This window comes from Gymnoscopelus braueri, assembly GCF_963280865.1.
Source record: "Gymnoscopelus braueri genome assembly, chromosome: 2".
In the NCBI taxonomy this organism is placed as follows: Eukaryota; Metazoa; Chordata; class Actinopteri; order Myctophiformes; family Myctophidae; genus Gymnoscopelus; species Gymnoscopelus braueri.
This window is the reverse complement of record NC_137604.1, coordinates 1,247,404-1,265,520: the sequence shown is the minus strand read 5'-3', so window position 1 is coordinate 1,265,520 and position 18,117 is coordinate 1,247,404. Positions and strand designations below refer to the sequence as shown.

Genomic DNA, 18,117 nt, shown 5'->3' with positions numbered 1-18,117 from the left:
ACGGACAGTGCTCCAAAATTATGAGTAATGGCTAATACTGAATGGCAATAGCCACGGAACCATGACAAACGATACTAAGGAACTAAACTGAAAATGTGCTTCACTGTTAGATATGGCAGTGGAAGGCAGTGGAAGCAATGTTACAAAGTAACAACTGAAAATTACACAGTAATAGACTAGATAAAAAGTAAAACATGATGCGTCGATGTGACGAGGGGAAGCCGAGCCATAGGCCTCCACTTGAAAACACAGAGGACAACAGGGAATAACTCTGGCAAAATAAACATGCAAATAGGTTCTAGCAGGGGCAACTACATAGGCATGTGAAACTGAGTCCATATCTGAAGCAGTTACACCTTCCAGTACATGCCTTGGAGCACCCACATTTGGTCAACTCCCAACAACTCTCCGCAATAGGTGGAAGTGGAGTCCAGAAGACTTTCCACTTCTCGTCCTGTTCCACCCATCCCCAGTCAGATGGGTTCGGCATTTGTGGATGTCGCTTCAATGCCTGTCCCCACACGTATCCAGCCTCATAAGAAGCATGTTTGGCATGCTCTTTGAGTGCTGCTTGAGTTGGTGGGATCAAGTCATATTGTCTTTGCTTTCTGGCAAAGAGATCAAGCCTGGCCTCGTTCACAGTTGTGACATCGCTGGACCGGTCATACATTAGATCTTCTTGGCCTCTTGACATGGATATCTTTGGTATCTTCAGTGTCTTCAGCAGATGTAGATGCTCTCTTTTGGGTCCTTTCCAGCTCTGTGTTGTTGAACCTAAGTTTACAGCTTGAATTATATTTTGCTCTGTTTCTTGTCGATGTGCTTTCTATGCCATCACCTTCATCTAGTCGGGTTGGACTAAGTAAGATAGGCAGAGCATTGATCTTATGAAATAATGGAACATTTCTTGCAATGGTATCATAACCAGTACGATCGTGCTCTCTGTTGAATAAACTCGGCTGAATGAGTTTTTCCTTGGTGACCTGCTGACAAATTAAACATCTGTCCCAGTTAGTTTTCACAACTGTTATGATGGCTTCTGCCATGTCTGCAGCATAGGCAGAGGCCGAGGGTTTATCCTTTTACCACCTTTTACCAAGCACTTTGATGTATGGGATACAACTAAGTTCGTGCCTTAACCCTACACTTAGTTCGATCGTTCATCCAATGCCATTTAAATCCTGAGCGATCTGTACACCATCCGGTTAACTAAAACCCCATTAACCTTGGCTCGGCTCTCCCGTGCTGGCACAACCTGTCAATTCAGGTGCGGCTATCTAACTGTTTTGGGGTAAATTAGACAGCATTTGGGATACCAACTTTCAATTAGCTGACATTGAACCCCAGTGATATATCACCAGTGTGCCCTGGTAGTGCAGATATTCACTCTTATCTAATCTATCTATGATCAACAAATCAACACAACTATATTGTGATGTGTTAAAAGTTGTTCTTTAGCATAATAATAATAATCGTCCTTAATGAAAAAAAAACATACATTTCTATGAGAAAATGTATCTTTTGAGGATCCAGGGGGTGGCCATCTTGAAAATAGAAATGTAAAGTGGCTGGGAGTGTTTTCTTGTCAAGCAACCCTTAGAGACTGCTCATGCCAAATTTAATGCTTGTATCACCAAATAAACCATTATATAACTTAATTGCTCCACTAAAGTGTTGGCCATCTTGAAAAATGGCCGCCATCTTGAAATTTCAAGTAGCTGTGGGTGGCCTATTGTCAAGTGACCCACAGAGACTGATCATGCCAATGTTCATGCTTGTATCACCAAATAAACCATTATATAACTTAATTGCTCCACTAAAGTGTTGGCCATCTTGAAAAATGGCCGCCATCTTGAAATTTCAAGTAGCTGTGGGTGGCCTATTGTCAAGTGACCCACAGAGACTGCTCATGCCAATTTTCATGCTTGTATCACCAAATAAACCATCATATCACTTAACTGCCCACTAAGATGTCGGCCATCTTGAAAAATGGCCGCCATCTTTGATTTTCAAGTGGCTCGATTAAAAAAATCGATAAATGACCTCTAAAGATGACCTGTACCAAGTTTCACGCTTGTATCACCAAGTGAACGATTCTCCCAAAATATTGCTTTTATCCGCTGCACTACTAACATATGTGTGTCTACAGCCATGTAACATGCTAATATATGTGTGTCTACAGCCATGTAACATGCTAATATATGTGTGTCTACATCCATGTAACATGCTAACATATGTGTGTCTACAGCCATGTAACATGCTAACATATGTGTGTCTACATCCATGTAACATGCTAACATATGTGTGTCTACAGCCATGTAACATGCTAACATATGTGTGTCTACAGCCATGTAACATGCTAACATATGTGTGCCCACAGCCATGTAACATGCTAACATATGTGTGTCTACAACCATGTAACATGCTAACATATGTGTGTCTACAGCCATGTAACATGCTAATATATGTGTGTCTACAGCCATGTAACATGCTAATATATGTGTGTCTACATCCATGTAACATGCTAACATATGTGTGGCTACAGCCATGTAACATGCTAACATATGTGTGTCTACAGCCATGTAACATGCTAACATATGTGTGTCTACAACCATGTAACATGCTAACATATGTGTGTGTCTACATCCATGTAACATGCTAACATATGTGTGTCTACAGCCATGTAACATGCTAACATATGTGTGTCTACATCCATGTAACATGCTATTATATGTGTCTACATCCATGTAACATGCTAACATATGTGTGTCTACAGCCATGTAACATGCTAACATATGTGTGTCTACAACCATGTAACATGCTAACATATGTGTGTCTACATCCATGTAACATGCTAATATATGTGTGTCTACATCCATGTAACATGCTAACGTGTGTGTGTGTGTGTCTGTCTGTCTGTCTGTCTGTCTGTCTGTCTGTCTGTCTGTCTGTCTGTCTGTCTGTCTGTGGTAGCCTAGGGCACAAGTTGGTTGTGAGTAGCTTACAAGTTGGTTGTGAGTAGCTTACAAGTTGGTTGTGAGTTAGCCTGACACTCAGCCTGAATTTTCATTTCGTTTCACTCCATTATTCAGTCTGAAAGCCCTCTCAATGCAGCGGAGTTCTGAGATGGGGGCGTGGCCAAAGTGGGACTCCACTATGAACCAACGCGATTGGTTCATACTGGATTGTCCCGATCCCGATTCGTCGGTCAGATTTTCAACCGAGGAACACCCGCCTTCGGAAGCGTCACCAGACCCTGAATGCTAGGCAAAGGATTCAGGGGGTGGAGCCAGGCTAGTTGTGAGTAGCTTACAAGTTGGTTGTGAGTAGCTTACAAGTTGGTTGTGAGTAGCTTACAAGTTGGTTGTGAGTAGCTTACAAGTTGGTTGTGAGTAGCTTACAAGTTGGTTGTGAGTAGCTTACAAGTTGGTTGTGAGGGGCCTTCAAATGGCCGGCCTCTCCAAAAGGAGGGCTAAACAGTTAGCAAGGTACTGCTCAATATCAGCTATTATAGGAAGCCGCTCAATGTGGAGGAGGCGTTGTTTCCTTTACCCATGATTGTTGTCTGCTGTGTTACAGCAGACAACAAGTTTACCAACATTATTGTATGTAACAATGTTCTGCCTTACATGCACTTTGTAACTGGCTGTTTTCCTATTATCTGACTGCATGCACTGGCAGTGTTTATGTCCTTTATACAAGGCATTCTTGTATGTGGACATAAATACTGTGTGTGTTTGTGTGTGTGTGTCCCACTAGAGGGAGCTACAGGGCTATTTCAGAAAAGGAATCTGTACTGGACACTGTTATGATGTTCATTATGACAAACTAACTATAATAATTCATAGTTCTCATTGTAAACTAACTATAATAATTCATAGTTCTCATTGTAAACTAACTATTATAATTCATAGTTCTCATTGTAACACTGGAGGTTTTGTTACATATTTCTGCTGTCAGGCAGAAACCAGCTATATCCAAATTATTAACTTTTTCAGGATACAAAAAAAACAACACTGCCTCATCAGAGTTGGTATGGTGACTGTATACGTGATCAGATACTTGAATGTGTCCTATTATTATCATCACTTTACCCACATACATTATATTATAATTATATTAAATACATTATATTATAATTATATTAAATACATTATATTATAATTATATTAAATACATTATATTATAATTATATTAAATACATTATATTATAATTATATTAAATACATTATATTTTAGAGTTTTTTATGAATGCCCTCAGTGCCAGAACGAAAAATCCTGAGTTAAAAAAAATATATATATATATATTATATTATTATTATTATTATTATTATTATTATTATTATTTTTTAATGTTCAGAACCCAAGATATCATTATCTGAAGATTTGCAGCTCCATCCACTCCTTGTTTAACTTATAACTGAAAAAGGCTGTATCTCGCTTCCTAAGCACTTTTTTTTACTTTGAAAAAAAAAAGAAATTGCTGGCACAGTATGAACATTTATTTCATGGCACTGAGAGAGTTAAATACATTATATTATCATCACTTTACCCAAATACACTGACTTGGTCATTCTAGTTAGGAGGTTTAGTCTGATGGTAGCCGGTTTATTATTATTAGTGGGATCGCTTTAGCGATCACACTAATGTTATCTTCATTAGTTATTATTATTATTATTATTATTATTACTCCCGTTTTTTGGGTCATTTCAATGGAGAAATGCCATTTAGTGACGTCATAATGCATAATGCCATTCTAGTCATAATGCATAATGCCATTCTAGTGATGTCATAATACTGATGTCATTGTATTATGACCCTACTATAACACTACTAACACTATCAATACTCAATACCAGCAACATTCTTAGCGATCCCACACTGTTTCTTCAGGAACAGTACTTTCTAGTTATTATTATTATTCCGCCCGTTATTGGATTGGTCAAGCTTCACGCGACATCACAATATGTAATATAAATAGGTAAGACAGAATTAATCAGGAACAGTACTTTCTAGTGTGATACTATCAACATTCATCCTTAGCGATCCCACACTGTTTCTTCAGGAACAGTACTTTCTAGTTATTATTGTCTCCACCAGGCCGAAAGGCATGGCGAGAGTATGTTTTACCCCCTGTCCGTCCGTCCGTCCGTCATTCTGTCTGTGTACAGCTAATCTCCGGCACCGTTGGCTTGATCACAGTGAAACTGTGCACACACACTCCCTGGATGCCAGAGCAGAACCTCTGCCCTTAATCTTTCACATGGGCCTGTTATAGCGCCGCCAGGAGGCCAATTTGTGCAACAAAAAAAAGGAATTGACAGTACTCCTACAGATTTTGTCCAAAAATCCCTCAAATCGGTACATTTCCGTGAAATTTTGCACGTACATTCCCACTGGGCCGAGGAAGAAATACCACTTGAGATTTTTCAAATCAGCCTCATGGTGACGCTATAACAGGCCGATTTGTGTTTTTACCTATAACTGTACCGATCTAAGTAAAACTCCCTACAGGCCAAGGAAAAACATTTGCCCTGCATTTTTCACATCTGCCTTTTATAGCGCCACCAGGAGGCTGACTTATGTAAAACATTTGTTTATATTAAGCCTTCAGATTTTATCTAAATTTCACGCAAATCGGTACACATGATGATTTTCATATTACATCCTGATTGGCTAAGATTGACATCTAAAGTTTGCAGGAGTTGCCCTTTTTGAACAAAATGCCTCAAATCATGAAAACAGCGTCCGTTTGCGGTGAAACTTTGCACACACATTCACACTACGTTGAGGAACAAATGCCACCTTTTCAACATTGCCCTATTATAGCGCCACCAGGAGGCCGAATTTTGCAACACTTTTCTTTTTAATACTACTCCTACAAATGCTGTCCAAACATCATGCAAATCGGTACATATTATCTCTATAGTCAAGTGATCAAGATAGTTCCGTCCGATTTTTCATATTCCATCCTGATTGGTGAATTCTGAACATTGGACGTTGGACCACAATAACCTACCTGACCTGGAGGAGACCTGTATTATTATTTTTATAACAGTCTGAAGCTGTTCATAAACCTGGTGGTCTCTGTCTCTCTCTCTCTCTCTCTCTCTCTCTCTCTCTCTCTCTCTCTCTCTCTCTCTCTCTCTCTCTCTCTCTCTCCATCTCAGGGGTCGAGGGTCAGAGGTCACCCCTGATGTTAGCTGGAGGCGGAGCTTTGCTGAGCAGTGATTGGTCGCTGGTTGCCGGGGCGTGGTGGTTGTCGTGGTAACCATGATGCTGAGCAGTGCTGTGGCGTCAGACCTGGAGCAGATGGAGCTGCAGTACAGGTAGAAATAATATGATTATTATTAATAATACAATATGTACAGGTAGAAATAATATGATTATTATTAATAATACAATATGTACAGGTAGAAATAATATGATTATTATTAATAATACAATATGTACAGGTAGATATGAATAAATATTACAATAAATACAATATTATTATAAATAATGTGGTGTAATACAGGTATGAATATGTGATGATGTTATATTATAATAAATAATCATGTGATATTATTATTATACATAATAAATCATATTTGTCTCACAGCTCCTCTGACACCATCAACAAGCGTTGGGATGATGACTGGGACAACGAGAACAGCTCCGCACGACTTTTTGAACGCTCCAGGATCAAAGCTCTGGCAGGTAGGAGACTGTGTGTGTGTGTGTGTGTGTGTGTGTGTGTGTGTGTGTGTGTGTGTGTGTGTGTGTGTGTGTGTGTGTGTGTGTGTGTGTGTGTGTGTGTGTGTGTGTGTGTGTGTGTGTTTTTTCTGGGAAGTCTGGGTGACCAATCAGGGCCCAGTATTTAAATATGGGAGACTGTAATTGGTTGTAGGTTGCATCCAAGGTAACCAATTGCATCCAGAGCCATTCTTTTGATCAGAGAGAGAGATCTCTCCTGTTATACACTGTTTTATATTTTAGATGACATTGTGTGTTGTGAACGTTCACTGGAAATACATCTCTAATCTACAGCTGCTTGTAGATCAGATATTTGTGACTAAGACAGGGGTCCCCTAGGGGGTCCTCAGAGTTACTACACGGGGTCCACCAAATCTTTGTGTGATAGGATTTAGTTTTTTTTACCTTAACCACTTGAACCCTTAGCATCGCTTTTCTGAGGAGAACTTTAGAGGTATAGGTGTAGAGGGAAAAAAGAGCAGACCAAGGTAAACAGAAAAAGTATAGGTGTAGAGGGAAAAAAGAGCAGACCAAGTAAACAGAAAAAGTATAGGTGTAGAGGGGAAAAAAGAGCAGACCAAGTAAACAGAAAAAGTATAGGTGTAGAGGGAAAAAAGAGCAGACCAAGTAAACAGAAAAAGTATAGGGTTAGAGGGAAAAAAGAGCAGACCAAGTAAACTGAAAAAGTATAGTGTAGAGGGAAAAAAAGAGCAGACCAAGTAAACAGAAAAGTATAGGTGTAGAGGGAAAAAAGAGCAGACCAAGTAAACAGAAAAAGTATAGGTGTAGAGGGAAAAAGAGCAGACCAAGTAAACAGAAAAAGTATATTCTGAAACACAATTTATACAATATAGAGTAGGGGGTCCCTGCTTCATCTCTCTGTCAGCTAGGGGGTCCTTGGGCTGAAAACGTTGAAGACCCCTGGACTAAGAGATTCAGACTGACAGACAGACAGACGATGAAGTTGTAACCGTGGTGCAGGGGAGACTCTCTCTCTCTCTCTCTCTCTCTGTCTCTGTCTCTGTCTCTGTCTCCTCTCTCTCTCTCTCTCTCTCTCTCTCTCTCTCTCTCTGTCTCTGTCTCTGTCTCTCTGTCTCTCTCTCTGTCTCTCTCTCTGTCTCTCTCTCTGTCTCTCTCTCTGTCTCTCTCTCTCTCTCTCTTCTCGTCTCTCTCTCTCTCTTCTCTCTCTGTCCTCTCTCTCTCTCTCTCTCTCTCTCTCTCTCTCTCTCTCTCTCTCTCTCTCTCTCTCTCTGTCTCTCTCTCTCTCTCCTCTCTCTTCTCTCTGCTCTCTCTCTCTCTCTCTCTCTCTCTCTCTCTCTCTCTCTCTCTCTCTCTCTCTCTCTCTCTCTCTCTCTCTCTCTCTCTCTGTCTCTCTCTGTCCTCTCTGTCTCTCTCTCTCTCTCTCTCTCTCTCTCTCTCTCTCTCTCTCTCTCGTATTATTTAATGTCTTCCTGTTATGTGTTGGTGAACACTAGAACTCGTCTCGTTGAGTGAATAAACAATACAGGGAAATCCTGCCCCCCCCCTCCCCCCTCTGTGTGTAGAGTTGGTACGGTCTGGCCCCTCCCCTCTGCGTTCCCAGAGCTGATGACATCATCAGTGGGTGTGGTTTCCATACTGCTGTTTCCTGTTAGATTAAGCCCCTCCCCCTCCATCATTCATTCATTCTGTTTATTAATATTAATCACATTGTCTGGCCGGACGCCTTTGTCGTCAGGCGGTCAGTCTGCTGCGTCCCTCTATATCCCCCGCTGAAGGGGTGACGTGCCATACTCCTGACCTCACCAGACCTTATATGGAGCGTGTACTCCCCCCTTGTTGTACTCCCACGTATTCTGCCCCCCGTACGGGACGTAGTCTGCCCGCACCACTACCTCTTTCCTTGGTCAGGTACTCGTGGCAGTGACACTACGGTTCCTGTAGCAGGGTGAGGGATGGCTTCAGACCAAGTCTTCTAGAGACTGTAGCAGGGTGGGGGAGTGCTTCAGACCAAGTCTTCTAGAGACTGTAGCAGGGTGGGGGATGGCTTCAGACAAAGTCTTCTAGAGACTGTAGCAGGGTGGGGGGATGGCTTCAGACAAAGTCTTCTAAAGACTGTAGCAGGGTGGGGGATGGCTTCAGACCACGTCTTCTAGAGACTGTAGCAGGGTGGGGGATGGCTTACAGGCAACGTCTTCTAGAGACTGTAGCAGGGTGGGGGATGGCTTCAGACCAAGTCTTCTAGAGACTGTAGCAGGGTGGGGGGATGGCTTCAGACCAAGTCTTCTAGAGACTGTAGCAGGGTGGGGGATGGCTTCAGACAAAGTCTTCTAGAGACTGTAGCAGGGTGGGGGATGGCTTCAGACAAAGTCTTCTAGAGACTGTAGCAGGGTGGGGGATGGCTTCAGACCAAGTCTTCTAGAGACTGTAGCAGGGTGGGGGATGGCTTCAGACAAAGTCTTCTAGAGACTGTAGCAGGGTGGGGGGATGGCTTCAGACAAAGTCTTGTAGAGACTGTAGCAGGGTGGGGGATGGCTTCAGACAAAGTCTTCTAGAGACTGTAGCAGGGTGGGGATGGCTTCAGACAAAGTCTTCTAGAGACTGTAGCAGGGTGGGGGATGGCTTCAGACAAAGTCTTGTAGAGACTGTAGCAGGGTGGGGGATGGCTTCAGACAAAGTCTTGTAGAGACTGTAGCAGGGTGGGGGATGGCTTCAGACAAAGTCTTCTAGAGACTGTAGCAGGTTGGGGGATGGCTTCAGACAAAGTCTTGTAGAGACTGTAGCAGGGTGGGGGATGGCTTCAGACAAAGTCTTCTAGAGACTGTAGCAGGTTGGGGGGATGGCTTCAGACAAAGTCTTGTAGAGACTGTAGCAGGGTGGGGGATGGCTTCAGACAAAGTCTTCTAGAGACTGCGCTTCGTCCAACAGCTCCCTCGGGCCGTGATTGTTCATCGACCCTGTTACGGCCTTATATGGGAGTTTTAGAGGCTAAGGAGTAACACATACATAGGTAATGAAAAAAGTGTACCTCAGCTACGCTCTCACTTGGTCCTACCGGGCCGTTCGTTGCGTCCTCATGAAGTGGTCCTTCCCCAACGTCCCCGTGAGCAGCGGTCCAACCGGTGGCCCGGCTGCTTTCAGTATTACAACACGTTGGTTCTCAGCCCACTGGTCTAGTCCTGAGCTGTGACATGATGTTTGTGTCCGTCGTCCCAACCGTGATTATGGGCTGGTTGGCCTGTGGGTCCAGGGCTTTTACCTGTGGGTCCAGGGCTTTACCTGTGGGTCCAGGGCTTTACCTGTGGGTCCAGGGCTTTGGAGGTAGCCTCCTCCTTCCGGGTTCTGAGCGTGGGGTCTCAGCCGTACCACCGGGGTCTTTATCTTGTAGGCGAACCATTCCGCCAACACCGGGAGGGTCGGTATGGTGATCAGTCTGAGTTACAGACCTGTAAGGGTTCATTTGGTTCTATTTGTACACTCTCAGAGTTACAGACCTGTAAGGGTTTAATAATAATAACAATAAACATGTTTTATGAATAGAAAACAGAACCATATGGATCAATGTTTTGAACTCTTTGTTCTTAAAGTGTTTTTACTAAACCCTGCACAACACATTCTTTAGTGTGTGTGTGTGTGTGTGTGTGTGTGTGTGTGTGTGGGATTTTTTTTTAAGCCTTGGGAGGGAAAGCGAGGGAGAACAATCGAAGAGAGAGACGTGTGTTAAACTAGGCTCGCTCTACCTCTGTCTGTCTGTCTGTCTGTCAGTCTGTCTGACCTTTGTACTGAAAGTTATTCTGTGGAATCTGTTGGTAGAGAGAGAGAGGGGGGGGGGGGGTCGAGTGAGAGGTGGGCGGCGGCTTCAGGATTGTCTTCACTTCCTCTGTTTTTCCGTGTGGATTCAGAGACAACGTGTGTAGCACTCTGTGTGCGCTTGTGTTGTGTTGAGCGTGTACATCTGGCTTAGCACTGTGTTGTCTGTGTGTGTACATTTGGGTGGTTTAGAGTGTGTGTGTGTGTGTACATTTGGGTGGTTTAGAGTGTGTGTGTGTGTGTGTGTGTGTACATTTGGGTGGTTTAGAGTGTGTGTGTGTGTACATTTGGGTGGTTTAGAGTGTGTGTGTGTGTGTGTGTGTGTGTGTGTGTGTGTGTGTACATTTGGGTGGTTTAGTGTGGTGTGTATTTGTGTTGTGTACATGTGGGTAGTGTAACCGTGTTAGTGGTGATGGAGACGGAATGGGATTTAAACTATTATAACTATAACCAACTGGATGGAAGATTTAAACAACTGCAAGGTAAGAATGATGGATGAATTATGACATTATGTACAGATAGATTCAGTTCGTCTTCAATGTTTTTCAACCCCTTAGCTGAGATACAGATGAAGCAGGGACCCCTTAGCTGAGAGACAGATGAAGCAGGGACCCCTTAGCTGAGAGACAGATGAAGCAGGGACCCCTTAGCTGAGATACAGATGAAGCAGGGACCTCTTAGCGGAGAGACAGATGAAGCAGGGACCCCTTAGCTGAGAGACAGATGAAGCAGGGACCCCTTAGCTGAGAGACAGATGAAGCAGGGACCTCTTAGCTGAGAGACAGATGAAGCAGGGACCCCTTAGCTAAGAGACAGATGAAGCAGGGACCCCTTAGCTGAGAGACAGATGAAGCAGGGACCCCTTAGCTGAGAGAGAGATGAAGCAGGGACCCCTTAGCTGAGAGACAGATGAAGCAGGGACCCCTTAGCTGAGAGACAGATGAAGCAGGGACCCCTTAGCTGAGAGACAGATGAAGCAGAGACCCCTTAGCTGAGAGAGAGATGAAGCAGGGACCCCTTAGCTGAGAGACAGATGAAGCAGGGACCCCTTAGCTGAGAGACAGATGAAGCAGGGACCCCTTAGCTGAGAGAGAGATGAAGCAGGGACCCCTTAGCTGAGAGACAGATGAAGCAAGGACCCCTTAGCTGAGAGAGATGAAGCAGGGACCCCTTAGCTGAGAGAGAGATGAAGCAGGGACCCCTTAGCTGAGAGAGAGATGAAGCAGGGACCCCTTAGCTGAGAGACAGATGAAGCAGGGACCCCTTAGCTGAGAGAGATGAAGCAGGGACCCCTTAGCTGAGAGAGCGTTGAAGCAGGGACCCCTAAGCTGAGACAGAGATGAAGCAGGGACCCCTTAGCTGAGAGACAGATGAAGCAGGGACCCTTTAGCTGAGAGAGATGAAGCAGGGACCCCTTAGCTGAGAGACAGATGAAGCAGGGACCCCTTAGCTGAGAGAGAGATGAAGCAGGGACCCCTTAGCTGAGAGACAGATGAAGCAGGGACCCCTTAGCCGAGAGAGAGATGAAGCAGGGACCCCTTAGCTGAGACAGAGATGAAGCAGGGACCCCTTAGCTGAGAGACAGATGAAGCAGGGACCCCTTAGCTGAGAGACAGATGAAGCAGGGACCCCTTAGCTGAGACAGAGATGAAGCAGGGACCCCTTAGCTGAGACAGAGATGAAGCAGGGACCCCTTAGCTGAGAGACAGATGAAGCAGGGACCCCTTAGCTGAGACAGAGATGAAGCAGGGACCCCTTAGCTGAGACAGAGATGAAGCAGGGACCCCTTAGCTGAGAGACAGATGAAGCAGGGACCCCTTAGCTGAGAGACAGATGAAGCAGGGACCCCTTAGCTGAGACAGAGATGAAGCAGGGACCCCTTAGCTGAGACAGAGATGAAGCAGGGACCCCTTAGCTGAGAGAGAGATGAAGCAGGGACCCCTTAGCTGAGAGAGAGATGAAGCACGGACCCCTTAGCTGAGAGAGAGATGAAGCAGGGACCCCCACTACATATTGTATAGAAGAGAGATGAAGCAGGGACCCCCACTACATATTGTATAGATGAGAGAGAGATGAAGCAGGGACCCCCACTACATATTGTATAGATGATAGATGAAGGGCTTATTTAATTTTTGAAATATATATATATATATATATATATATATATATATATATATATATACATTATCATCAACATTGGTCATCATCTTCAGTTTCAAAGTGCTTTATTTATAAAGCAGCTTAAGTAAGTTCTCACTATAAACCCCTTTGTTTCAAAGGATAGACAGACACTAATAACAAATATAATGCAGCTGAGAAACTTTGGTCAACTTCATTATGTTCTTGCATAATACATGGTCTTTTGGTCGCAAAAACTACTTTGGATGTAATGGATAGGGTTCTGTGCAGACTGCAGTCCATTTAGAAACACTTGGATCCTATACCTGGTCGTAGTGTTGTCTGGTCCATTGCTCCTGACATTATCACAATGGCAGCTGCTAAATCCTTGGATCTCTGATGATCGTAACATGTCCTCCTTCAATACCTTCGGTTTTAGTCAAACTCCCCCAACTTGGAAGCAACAGGTTGTTTGTTTATAATCATTCACAACAAATCTTTGGATTTGATGATAACTCCCGTGGTCCAGTTTGAGTCTAATCACTTTCGTTTCTTTTTCCTCGGTAGCTTTCACTGTTTTAAAATACTTGCTTAAATATGCACACTTTGCAGCTTTTGCACAGATAGCTCATTATGTTTTTGAGCTCCTGATTATTTTCTTTCCCCAAATTTGACTTGTAAACAAGCCGGTGAATGAATCACATGTTACTGCTGGTCGGAATGGAACACAAAAACACTCGTCCCAAAACACTCTCGCCCCGGGTATATCCGCCGGCCTCGGTCGGCGAAAAAAATGGGGGCGAGTGTGTTTTGGGGCTGCGTTTCTCGTCAATGAGTATTGCGGAAATAATATGAATAATATTATGGGGATATGATATAATCCTATAGCCTACACTAATATATTGGAAATGACAAAATAAATATAATAGCAGATGCCTTTACTGTAACTCCTCTCACTAGCCCCAAAAAAAGGTTATTATTATTGTCTCCGCCAGGCTGAAAGGCATGGTGAGAGAGTATGTTTTACCCCCTGTCCGTCTGTCCATCCGTGTGTCCGTCCGTCCGTCCGTGTGTCCTGTCCGTCCATTAGCAGCTAATCTCCGGCACCGTTGGCCCGGCCACTGCGAAACTGTGCACACACACTCCCTGGATGCCAATTCAGAACCTCTGGTCCTAATTTTTCAGATTGGCCTGTTGCGCCACCAGGAGGCCGATTTTTGCAAAACACAATTATTGATACTACTCCTACAGATTTTGTCCAAACATCACACCAATCGGTACACAGTATCTCTATAGTCATGTGATCAACACGGATTTATTCGATTTCCCATATACCATCCTGATTGCCTAAGACTGGCTTCCAAAGTTTGCAGGATTGGTCCGTTTTGAACAAAATGCCTCAAATCATGAACACAGCATGCGATTTCCGTGAAATTTCACAAGCACATTTCTATTAGGCCGAGGAAGAAATGCCACCCTTTTCACATTGGCCTGTTATAGCGCCACCAGCAGGTCTAATTTTGCAAAACATATTTTTGGAACAAAATGCCTCAAATCATGAATGCAGTGTCTGATTGCAGTGAAAAGCCCTTGAACAAATCCACCCTTTTCACTTTGGCCTATTATAGCGCCACCAGGAGGCCACAATAACCTACCTGACCTGGCGGAGACCTGTGCTTTCTCTAGTTATTATTATTTATATTTTTCAATTTGGGGTTAGGGTTATCCCTCGAGATGTGGGACAGGTGGTCCACTGGTCCCCCTAGTATAGAACCACTTCCGTTCTACTTCCTGTCACATGCTGTTTGTTTACATTCACCAATGCAGTGTGGTTCTACGCAGGGTTGCCATGTCCACTTATTATAAGCGACTTTGGGCTTGTTTTTCCTGTAAGTTCCTCGTAAATATTGGGGGTTGCGTTTTTTGGGGTCTTTTTTTAAGTGTAGTAGTTTTTTTTTTTTTTTTTGTTTAAACAGTCCTCAAACATGTCAAATTATTGTATTTCTCCACAGACCCCATCTGAATTTAAAAAATATATATGTATATTCCAAATATTATTTCACTTTTTCTTTTCAAGATCTTTTTGTGTCTGATCAAATGAATATCAAATATCTAAATACTGAATGAAGCAACTTATAAACTGTTCGGGTGTCCTCCCAAAAGCCTGAATAGACCATAAAATGATCCAAAGTTTTTTTGAAAGTGAAATATCACTTTAAGTATATTTTGATGCCAATACTTTTGTACTTTTACTGAAGTACATTTTGAACACAGGCCTTTTACTTGTAACAGAATATTTGTATTTTCTGGTATTGTTACTTTTACTTAAGTAAAACCTTTGAGTACTTTTTCCACCACTGCATATTAGACAAACAGCTGTCAGACAGTCCAGGATGTTTCTGATCTCATGGAATAATCATTGATTGATTGATTGAATATTGTATTAGACAGAAATATAAAAACAGCACAGAGTACAGTTTGTCTGAAAGGAGAACACCAAGAAAAGCCCTTGTGGTCTTGTTTCCATTGGGGTCCTAGGTATTCAATTCATCAGCATATACAATGGCACCAAAGCATTCAATATCTTCACAAATATAAAACACTTCATGTAGAGAGTAGACTGAACTCTGACCTACACTTATGGAATATCATATTCACCTGTTAATGATTGACATGGACTGAGTGGGCGGGCGAGCATCAGTAAGAGCAACTTTATGACCAGAGAGAGAGAGAGACAGACAGTGTAATGGTTTTGCATTTATGATACAAATAATGACATGTATCTTTATATTCACACACACACACACACACACACACACACACACACACACACACACACACACACACACACACACACACACACACACACACACACACACACACACACACACACACACACACACACACACACACACACACACACACACACACACACACACACACACACTCAGACCTCTGCTGGTTGAAATAATGCAATAAACAGAAATGCTGTTTGTCCCTGGAATACTCCGTAGGAAACCCTGTGTTTTAGAGCAACCTTGCTGTTAGCCACGCCCTAAACACACACACACGCACGCGCGCGCGCACACACTGTCAAGAACATCCTCTGTGTGTGTGTGTGTGTGTGTGTGTGTGTGTGTGATACGTCAGGATGTTGTCACAGATCTTGGAAGTAGGTCTTGACCTTTGAACCCTCAGTTATCCAGATGGTTAATGGTTAAACTGGTCTGGGGTTCTACTACTGTGTGTGTGTGTGTGTGTTCCACTCTGTGTGTGTGTGTGTGTGTGTGTGTGTGTGTGTGTGTGTGTGTGTGTGTTCTACTCTGTGTCTGTCCTTGAGCAAGGCACTGATAACAACCTCAGCACTATGTAGTTTATAAGTCAGCAACATTTAAAGGTGGTTTGAGTTGTATTTGTTTGTTTAAATAAGTGTTAAATAGATCTATATTGTGATAGGGTTAGGGTTAGTGCGTCACATCATGACGTTTTTTTTTAAGCAAACATTTTAACTCAAATCTTTGCCTCTGGGGGTCCCTGGAACAACATATTTTCATATGGAAGTCCGCGGCCAAAAATCATCATTTTGGGGGTCCTTGAGATCACCAGGCCTGGTTCTCAAACCTTTTCATGTCAAGGACCCCCAAAATGATATGTATTTGGCCGTGGACCCCCATCTCAAAATATGTTGTTCCAGGGACCCCCCAGAAGCAAAGATTTGAGTTACAAATGTTCGCTTTAAAAATTGAAAGATTTGCACAAATGTTAAAACATTTTTAAAAATAGCAGATCTACAAGCTCATAGGTGCAGCACTATGAGCTTGTAGATCTGCTATTTTTGAATAGCCAAAGTGTAAAAGGTTAAAGTGGTTAAAATTATTGTGTGAACACATTTTGCTGGGGACCCCCTGGATCCCTCCCAATGACTCCTGGGGGTCCCCGGACCACACTTTGAGAACCAATGATGTAGAAGACATTTGTAGAATCAGCCTCAGGTCTTAATGGGTTAAACACTAAACACAGATGGTATAATGTATCAGGCCATCCAACAGACAAAAAAATCACAAAGGTTCCTTTGTGTCATCCTGCGCCCCGACTTCCTGTTTACCTGTTTCCTGTTTGGCCACATCCTGTTTCCTGTCGGCTCAGGTCTGATCTGTGTGGACATCGCCGTGGAAACACAGATGCTTTCTGCATAGAAATCCTGCAACATAGAAACGGAACAAGTAGCTTTTAAATACATTTGAACAAGAATGACAACACGGTCATACTATACCAGCTTGTGCCTGAGTTAAAACCCCTGAAAAGTACCGTCGCGACTCTTAGCATCTTAATAAACGTTACCAAACATATAGGAGCTAGGATGTAGGAGCTAGGATGTAGGAGCTAGGGTGTAGGAGCTAGGATGTAGGAGCTAGGGTGTAGGAGCTAGGATGTAGGAGCTGGGATATAGGAGCTAGGATGTAGGAGCTAGGATGTAGGAGCTGGGATATAGGAGCTAGGATGTAGGAGCTAGGATGTAGGAGCGGGGATATAGGAGCTAGGATGTAGGAGCTAGGATGCAGGAGCTGGGATATAGGAGCTAGGATGTAGAAGCTAGGATGTAGGAGCTAGGATGTAGGAGCTGGGATATTCATTCAGAGTATGGGAACGCATCCATCCAGAGTATGGGAAGGCATCCAGAGTATGGGTAGGCATCCACATAGATATAGAAACCTAGATACCTCATTGGCCTCTGCAGTTTATTGTAACGACTGGTCTCTCAATACAAGGCTCTTCCGGGGGGCTGTTTGACTACTGACCAATCACATCACGTTAACTACTGGCCAATCACAGCGCGTCTAACTGACTAGTTGCTGCGCGGCTGCCTCTTAAGAAAAGACCCACCCCACCTGCCTCTGATTGGCCTACCGAACGCCCCCTTCTGTGACGCACACGGAAGTTTCCAGCTTGCCCCCCAGAAGCATAGAGGAAGCGGAAGTGCGTCCGAGATGCCGACGCTTCAGAGCCAGAGGAGGCGTCTACCTTTATATGTCTATGGGCATCCAGAGTATGGGTAGGCATTCAGAGTATGAGAAGGCATTCAGAGTATGGGAAGGCATCCATTCAGAGTATGGGAAGGCACTGCTGACTCCACGTTGGCTTAACTCATTAACTGAAACAAGAAAAACAAACATTGTCTAATAGCTGCCCTTGCCAGTGATTTCCGAATGTTTTCACTAAGCTTTGAAAAATCATAGAATATTATATTATTCTTCACAACGATCGCTTTAAAAGGCGTAGGGCGGTCTTTAAAAGACGTGTGTGTTGATTTGCTGCAATGGTGACTCCCAGGTTAGTGAACAGCGCCATCTAGTGGATAACCACTGAAAACACCAACAAACATCAAACACGTCCTTGGCGGTGTGTAACCTGACACCGTCAAATGGAAGAAGCTTGCGACACACATTTGTTTCACAGCCTACTTCCCATCTGAGA

General features: G+C 43.5%; 1 protein-coding gene across 5 annotated transcripts in view; it reads left to right on the top strand.

Annotated features, from left to right (window-relative positions):
* Window positions 1-18,117, top strand: part of LOC308077757 (spectrin beta chain, non-erythrocytic 1-like) — a 113,833-nt gene that overhangs the window by 17,526 nt on the left and 78,190 nt on the right. For all 5 annotated transcript variants that reach the window (XR_013932443.1, XM_080418662.1, XM_080418664.1 and 2 more), the window contains exons 2-3: window positions 6,171-6,329; window positions 6,602-6,699. Coding sequence is in view for 4 of the 5 variants with exons in the window: in XM_080418662.1 (XP_080274788.1) it covers window positions 6,274-6,329; window positions 6,602-6,699 (154 nt within the window). In the remaining variant the exon portion in view is untranslated. The remainder of the gene's footprint in view (window positions 1-6,170; window positions 6,330-6,601; window positions 6,700-18,117) is intronic.